Source organism: Symphodus melops (assembly GCF_947650265.1).
Source record: "Symphodus melops genome assembly, chromosome: 10".
In the NCBI taxonomy this organism is placed as follows: domain Eukaryota; kingdom Metazoa; phylum Chordata; class Actinopteri; order Labriformes; family Labridae; genus Symphodus; species Symphodus melops.
In genome coordinates, this window is record NC_136700.1 from 2,496,085 (window position 1) to 2,504,422 (window position 8,338).

An 8,338-nucleotide genomic window follows, 5' to 3' on the forward strand; every position below is an offset into this window, starting at 1 on the left:
AATCCCTGTTCCGGTATTAACCTATCTGATTCTGGTTGACTTGGCGACAGGATCCTCGCTGTTACTATAGCAACAGCCTCTTCCCCCAGCTCCAGTCGGTGATGGTTTATGGCGGTGGGTGAAGTAAAGTGTGGTTTTAATGAAGAGTAAAGCACGTAATGGTTGAGTTGGTTGTAAATAGAAGTCTTTAATCAGGCTGAGGCTTAAGCTTGTCAATGAGAAAGGCGATCCTGGTGTCATGTCGTGGTCCTGCATATTTAACAATGAAGGATGAGGTTTCACTCCTACGATATTATAAAGGCCTATCCGTAAAAAAAATGCTTATTTGATATGGGTTCCTACTTTATTCCAGAAATTGTAGAGTTAATGGACCAGAACAGATACAGTCCATTTGATATTCCTAAGAGCAGGGGATAAAAGTAAAATTCCCCAAAGCGGACTGGGTGTCAGTCTTAAAGCAGCCGACTAAAATAATAATATATTATTAATAATAAGCTTGTCAAATAGAGAAACAAATGCACCATGTTAATACTGAAATATTTGGTTATGATCCTATTATCATTTTGCTGCCTCTATTTAAAAACAGGGACTTTACGGCCCTCTTGTGGTTATTTTGTTATTAGCTATAAGACCAAAAAAAGAACAAGACCAAAAAAAACTATCTATCTATCTATCTGCCTGCCTGTCTGTCTGTCTGTCTGTCTGTCTGTCTGTCTGTCTGTCTGTCTGTCTGTCTGTCTGTCTGTCTGTCTGTCTGTCTGTCTATCTATCCATCTATCCATCCATCCATCATCATTTATTTATGTTTTCCACAGTGCGCGCGCTGTATGTAGATCTGTGACGCGCACGCTTCAGCTACGTACTTTGTTGTGGTCACGTGACCGCCTACTCACCGCTAGGCGGTATATAATAGTACACTTGGTAAAAAACACAACAGTTGCAGACAGTGTAATGTCGGAAAAATATAGTTTTAGGACTAACATTGGTTAAATGAAGAACAACTTTAAAAAAAAAAGATAGCCGGAAGCGGAAATACTATAATTTACGCTGTGACGCTGTGTTCCGCGGGCAGTTAGTTACTCTCGTAACTACTAGAAATGATGAAATACGAAGAAATAAACTGTGCAGACGTGTACTTTAAATGTAGCGAATTACTTTGCATGTATTTTTACTGACGAGATCAAAGCAACCAATTCATGTTAGCATTAGCGGAAGTATCTCAGACAGCTGTAAACTTCCTGAATACAGACTGAACTCACAGTAAGTTTAAAGATGCATACTTATGTCTACAGATGGACTTCCCTTGTTTTGCAAGTTACTGCTCGTCTGTGGACTGGTTTAGGTGACGTTGTTTGTTGTTGTTTTTTTTAGGAGATGTTAGTTTAATGATCGTCTGTTTAATTAGGTTAGAAATCATTAAAGAAGCTATTTAATAAACAGAAACATTTTTCCTTATATTTGTGCATCTACAGATGAAAATAACTACCTGAACGTTTTGGTCACATGATGTTTCAGGGTTTCTAATTAAAGGCTTCAATAAAAGTTTCCTGATCATTGTTATTACAAATCTACATGTGTTGATGTCACCTGACACCTGATGACATGAAATCATGACCCCCTGTTGTCTTCTTTTGTTTCAGTGATTTGATGATCAGTCTACCTGCTGAATCCAGATCCTGCTGACTCTTCAGCCGATCATCCAATCTCCTCCTTGCTGTCAGAGTGTAGGACACTGAGTCTTTCATCGTCTTTGCGGACTCCTTGTCAGATTAGATTTTTCTCCCTCAAAGTTGTGTTGAGTATGCGGAACCGCCAGAGGGGATCCCATCTGGGCCTGCTACTCCTGGCCTCCCAGCTCTTCCAGGTGGGCTTGGACAACATACCTCCAGTCACCCTGGCTGTTCTGGGACTCAATGCGTACCTCTATCTGTTCCCTGCAGCTCCTCTGATGAAGGTAACGCATCCATGCAGCACTGACAACAGAGGCAGAGGTTGTTATTAAGACAACTCTAAATAAGTCAATAAGTGAATATTTGAATTACTAATATAAAAACAACAACCTGTCCACTCCTAGGCCTGTGTGAGTGTCCAGCAGGCGTACTGGTTCAGTGACTGGCGGCGCCTCCTGCTGTCCCCGCTCCACCACGTCGATGATTGGCACCTGTACTTCAACATGGTGTCCTTCCTGTATAAAGGGATCCGCCTGGAAAGACGTCTGGGTGGAGCCTGGTTCCTCTACCTGCTGTCAGTCTTCTCTCTGCTCACAGGATTGGTCTACCTGGTGCTGGAGGCGGGGCTGACGGAGCTGACCCAGGATCAGTCGTACAGCATGACCTGTGCTGTTGGCTTCTCAGGTACAGGCAAACTCCTCTAGGACTGTTTGATTCTTGAAGAAGACAAAGTCAACACAAAAATAAAGCAAACATGACAACAAATATTTATCTTTTTTTGTAACATAGCTCCACGTGGACCCCCAACTCTGTGGTCTGTCGACTGCCTGATAAAGATAAAAGTGTGAAAAGCAGATGTTTAATTCTGACTAAATGTTAACATCTTAAAAAGTGTTCTTTCATGATGGTGTTTCATTTTACTGTCATCCATCACTTCTGTTTCTCCAAGCAGCCTTGTTGTGTCGTCTTCACTTGGTCCATTTTTACATTTTTTTTTTTCTTTCTTAAAGCGACACGACATTGATGTAGATTTTTTTAACGGATGGTTCATTGTGTTTGTAGGCGTGCTGTTCGCTCTGAAGGTGCTCAGTAACCATTACCACCCCGGAGGAGTGACGTACGTGATGGGGCTCCCTGTGTCCAATCGATACGCCAGCTGGGCGGAGCTCGTGCTCATCCACGTAACTTCACCCGGGTGAGTTTCTTCGCACTGCCAACACTTCCTGAATGAGTTCAACCGAGTCGTTTCCCGATAGCGTGAGTGGATTATAAAGAGCAGAGAGAAAGCTGATTTGTGAGAAACACTGAAGATTACTACCCTGACAGAAACCTTTCTATCAGACCCCTCTAACATGTTGAGCTCTGGTCTGATTCTTGTGCTCTTATCACTAACAGTGAGATGACTCAAAGTGTCCACCAGGCGGCAGTGTTTCACAAATTAAAGATAACAAGTTCTGTTCTTCTCCAGGACTTCATTCGTTGGTCACCTGGCAGGTATCCTGGTGGGTCTGCTTTACACTGCTGGACCACTGAAGGCCATCATGAAGACATGTGCAGGTCTGGCTTCATGTACGTGTGTGTGTGTGTGTGTGTGTGTTGTCGTCATTCAGATTGTATGTTTTCAAATACTAAATGACACAGGCTGATCATTTCTGAAGCCTTAAAAATCTTATTTCTGCGTGACGGAGATGTGATTCATGATATTTCCCTGAGTCAGCTATATGCGCTTCAGTGTCTGGAGCTCGAACCGCCTGAGAGACGACCGACTGTACCACTGAGCCACAGCCGCCCATGTGCAAAGCTGTCAGTTTAGATTTGAAATAAGACTTCAAATGTTGTTTCTTTGTACTGAAACAAGCTTGTTTGCGTACTTTCATGAATCCAGCGTTGGTGACATCAAACGGATACAACCCCCAGCCCGCTGCGAGCTTCAGCTCTTCAGGCTCTTCAGGTAACACAAACGTACACAGTGTGCTCCACGAAGCGTTGAGCTGCGTTACACGACTTTCAGCTTGGGCGTGAGCACTCGGGGTGGGAATCACGATACGATATCGTCACCTTACACGCTTCATGGCTCGGAGGTTCAAGGTTCGAGTCCCCTTCTGGCAGGAGGGAAAAACAATATTTATGTACAAATGCAGATTCTTATTTTCTGAGATGTCAAACAGATTCTTAACTTCCTAAAATATAGATTTTGCCAATCAGTCACTCGCTGCTCATTGCTCTAATTTAAATGGAGCAGCAAGAAATTCAGCAAGTTTAATTATAGCGATGATTGAAAATAATTAAGTAGGGACAATTACTAATGAAAATTTAATAACTACATTTTACTACATAAAACCCAACATAAGTTGCCCGTGTGTTTCCTTCACAAAAGTGTACAGCAGCAAATGTTTTGTTTAATCTGTAAATAAAATGTTTGCCGATCAAACAGGATATCGAGAGATAAATTGTGTGTATCTGCCTCGTGGTGAAAGATAAGTGTACAGTTCTTGTGTGTACACTTCTGTAGAACAGATCAAGGTGCAGACAAACAGCATGAATTTAAATGAATGTGTATGTGAGCCCTTCAGTGACTGCCGGCCCGTCCTTACAGGCTACAGAAGCCCTGCTGCAGGAGGATACGCAGGATACCACGGCTATGCTCCCAATGATGCATCACCTCCTCCGTCATCTTACACAGGGGGGCTGACGGAGGAGGAGCAGCTAGAAGCAGCCATCAGAAACAGTCTGAACGACAGAGGTGAGGGAGAAGACGTCTGAACTCCTCAGACTTTTACAAATTCAACTTCAGTTTTACATCTGAGCGTTTGTTTTTTTTTGTTTGTTTTGTTTCAGGACAAACCAACCAGAGAGGAGCTCCTCCTCCTTACGGCTTCCGGCTCCCACAGGAGGCCAGCGCCGAGGATATCAGGATGCGCAGACTGAGGAGGTTTGACAGCTGATCTGCTCAGCAGCCAATAGGAAGGAGGTTGTACGTGACAGAACAGAAGACTGACCTGAAGCTGCTCTTCCACATGCTGAAGAGTAGAGCGCCCTGAATGAGACGGTCAAACCACACGGTGTGACACTGACTGTGTGTTACCAAAGAGTTCACGTCTGTCCTGAAAAGCTGCATGTGTGTTCAAACAGGTTCATGAGCTGCGTCGAGCACAGCAGTGAAGTTCTCCAGTTTGCAGAATTTTAAAAGCAAACAAAAAAAGAAAAAGGGAGAAGCTAAACTGAAGTTTCGAAACAGGAACTCAGCACATATTCAAAGAGTGACCGTAACTTTGTAAAAATGTAATTATATAAAATGTTTTCCAACAACATGCGACTGTCTCTGTCTGATTTGAGAACTGCGACCGGCTGAGCTTTTCTCAGCGACGTCTGATCTGGTCTTCTTATTGTATCACATGTTTTGATCCGGGGTCGAGATGAAGCAAAAGCTGTGAAATCAGCGTTCCAGGTTCCCATTTCTCCAATTTGAAATCTCTGAAGTTGTTGGTATTGGACAGAAAAAAAAGGACAGCGTTGCATTTTCTCTCTCCGGCCCCCTTACACATGGTCTGAGGGCGGCTACATGCTAAAGTCTAATAACCTCCAAACTGTCTCAGCCTGCCGACCTCTGTGTGGTACGTTTTGACGCTGGAAATTAAAATAGACAATGTTACCCATGCATTGAATGAGTTTGCGTGCAGGCAGGTGCGAGTGTGTCCCGACCCCTCTTTAATAAATGCACGAAAAAGGAAACCAGAAAAAGAGAGATCACGTCTTCAAAGGTTCTCAGTGGGGTTGAGGTCAGGGGAGGATGAGGTCCACACCATGAGTTTCTCTCCTTTTGTGACCATAGCAGCCAATGACACAGAGGTATTCTTTGCATCGTCATGCATGAAGATGAATTTGCTACGGAAGGTATGGTTCTTGTTTTTTTACCATAGAAGAAAGCTGTCAGTCAGAAACTCATACATACTTTGCAGAGGTCATCTTCATACCTTCAGGGACCCGAAAGGGGCCTACCAGCTCTCTCCCCATGATTCAGGCCCAAAACATGGCTCCACCACCTCCTTGCTGACATCACAGCCTTGTTGGGACACGGTGATCATCCACCTGGACCATCCAGGGTTGCCCGGCATTCTCAAGTTAACAAGACTTTGACAGCTAGTCTTCATGTATTTCTGGGCCCTAACCACACCAGAGGACAGTAACATCAGTGCTTTACAGAATCACTGCAGGAGAGGATGAAGGACCGCACAGGCCGCACAAACGAACACACACAAAGCTATTTCACACCTGAGAAGTTCAGAGATAAGGAGAGGAGAAGATGAGTAAAGCCGGTAGAATCAGGATTACAAGAGACCACTGTACATAAAGCTGGAGAAATAAACAAGAAATAAAACAAGCGAACGATAGGACATTACCCAGAAGCTTTTTTCAGACGCACAATTGAAAGATTCTCATGAAGAACGAAACTGATTTAGTCTTTTTTGCAGTGTCATGCTGACAGCTTTTCGTAGGTTTCGTGTTCTTCTTCCAGCTCAGAGACTTCACACCTGACCATAGAGAGCAGAGATCTGTTTACACTCCTGTCAGGGCTGAGCCGGTTCTGGCCCGAATAAAGGAGGACCACAAGAGGATTATTCTGCCCTCCATCGACAACATCAACTGGGACACGTTCGAGGTGGAGCCCTACGGGAACTCAGGCCATGGATACAACTGGGAGCTGTGGTGCATGTACATCAGCCCGCCCAAACAGTGGTACGAAGCAGGGGATGAATCTGCTCCAATCAGGCAAGAATACGTCACCAATGTGACATTTTGATATTGATCCTGTTTTATAAAAATGTTTTATGGAGTCTGTTTGGCCTTTGGGGATAATAAAGATTCCCTTTTCCTTGACTGCTATTGTTTTTTTTGTTTTTGTTTTTTTTATGATTGTGCTTCCCTCTTCACTGCAGGAGTCCAGCCATGATCGGCTGCCACCCTGCACCCCTGCCATGGATGGGGTCCTAAGGTACAACAGATGCTGAAGGACATGCATTGGACATGCATTTCTGGCGGTTGTCTTTGCGGCTCTCTCTAAAACACACACTGCTCATTAGTGTCACTCTGATTTACAGCTTTTTCCCACACAGGCTCAGCTGTAATCCTCTTAGCTGAGACTTCTGCTGTCGGCCTCCAAATGTTTCTGGGATGCACTTTTTTTCTGCTGAGGTCCTGAGTCAGTTCCTCACCCTTCAGCCTGCAGGGGGTCTCCTCTTATCTCACAGGGGTAAACATGTGCTTGGCTCAAGTACTTTAATGCATATGAGTAGCCAAACTGAAAAATAACTTTAGTCCTGGGTAGAAGGGCTGTGCTCAAAATCCAACAATTGATCACGTGTGTGCTCCTTGCAAGTATATGCATGGATGCAGATGTTACAGGATCTGGGATTAAAATATTTGGATGTATTTCTAGGATCTCTGAGGACCTGACTTGAAGTGTTTGAAGTTGCATGATCCTTAATATGCCTCTGCTGCTTCACAACAAAAATAAGGGGAAAAGAAAAACGCGTCCTTTCATGAAGTTCCTGCATGAAAATCATCACAGAAGTGGTCGAACTCGAAACTTTCATAGAACGTAGAAATCTAAATGTTGAAGTTTTCAGAAGATCAGAGCAGAGAGCTGATCAAACAAGGTAAGAAAACAGTGAGGGAGACAAACTAACAAGCAGAGGTGTTGAAATGCATCACAAGCAGCTTTAAATGATTCCTAGTTTTCACATCTTTTGCTTGAGTGTGTTTGCTTTCTTTGGGTTTTCCTTCAGTTGGGACGTTACACCAAAGATGGCCAGCTGTTCTTGGGCCCTCTGGGCAGCACGGGGGATGACACGCGCTGTGTGGTCGATGATCAGATGAGCAGCTACCCTCAGCTTTTGAACTGTGACAAAGTGACCGACGTGAAGATGAAGACGTGGAGTTTCAATCAGGTGAGAAGAAGGAAGAAACATTTTTTTTGATTGAAGCAGAATTTCAAAGTTTCTAGTTAAAGACGATAAAGAATCCAACTCTGACGTCTACAATGGAGAAGAGCTCACAGATGGAAGTTATAATGGCTGTAAGCCGCGGATGTTTCCTCCTACATTAACTTCACACCATGCAGTGCTTCACGAGCTACTTGCTTTCAAAGCCGAATCGTCAAACTTGTGTTAAAATGGCTGCAAATGATTGAGCACACTTTCAAAGAAACGGGTAGCAAATCTACCAATTATGTTTGGATTTATTTATTTTTTTTATCATTTTTTAAAATTCCATCAGTCTTTTAGTTCTGTATAAAAAGCTGCAGATTCAAAGCTGCTCAGCTGTATATGCAGCAGAAAAAAAATGAAGACCCCGTGCATCACAAAGTGGTGAAGAGTGCAGAAGGAGCAGGCGGTTGTTTCTTACTCATTGAACCCAGAACAGCATCAAACCAGACCCGTGTCTCTGCTTCTGTTCTGCAGAATGGACCCTTCATAAATCAAGCCACGAGACGCTGTCTGGAGGTGTGGCCTGGGTAATGCTAGCCATCGAGCCCAGCTGGTCCTGCAGGCCTGCTCTGGGCAGGTGTGGACCATCAAACACACCGTGAAACAATACATGATCACAATCTGTCATTATAAGAGATCTGGCTGAGTGATGACCTATGAGTCTGACCAAACAGGAAGAGA

General features: G+C 43.9%; 1 protein-coding gene and 1 long non-coding RNA gene across 3 annotated transcripts; both read left to right on the top strand.

Annotated features, from left to right (window-relative positions):
• Positions 1-71: 71 nt before the first annotated feature.
• rhbdd1 (rhomboid domain containing 1) lies at positions 72-4,981 on the top strand. 2 transcript variants are annotated; one of them, XM_079354471.1, is made up of 8 exons: positions 72-114; positions 1,641-1,954; positions 2,075-2,354; positions 2,733-2,865; positions 3,139-3,227; positions 3,556-3,621; positions 4,267-4,413; positions 4,509-4,981. In XM_079354471.1, exons 2-8 carry the CDS (start codon positions 1,802-1,804, stop codon positions 4,613-4,615), a joined length of 975 nt encoding a protein of 324 aa, XP_079210597.1. In that variant the 5' UTR covers positions 72-114; positions 1,641-1,801; the 3' UTR covers positions 4,616-4,981. The 2 variants fall into 2 exon arrangements, with proteins under 2 accessions (XP_079210597.1, XP_079210596.1); XM_079354470.1 differs by lacking the exon at positions 72-114 and adding an exon at positions 928-1,260.
• A 1,651-nt stretch (positions 4,982-6,632) lies between these two features.
• Positions 6,633-8,338, top strand: LOC306830852. The gene is made up of 3 exons (XR_013780024.1): positions 6,633-6,663; positions 7,457-7,618; positions 8,132-8,338. It is a non-coding gene; the product is annotated as an uncharacterized lncRNA (long non-coding RNA).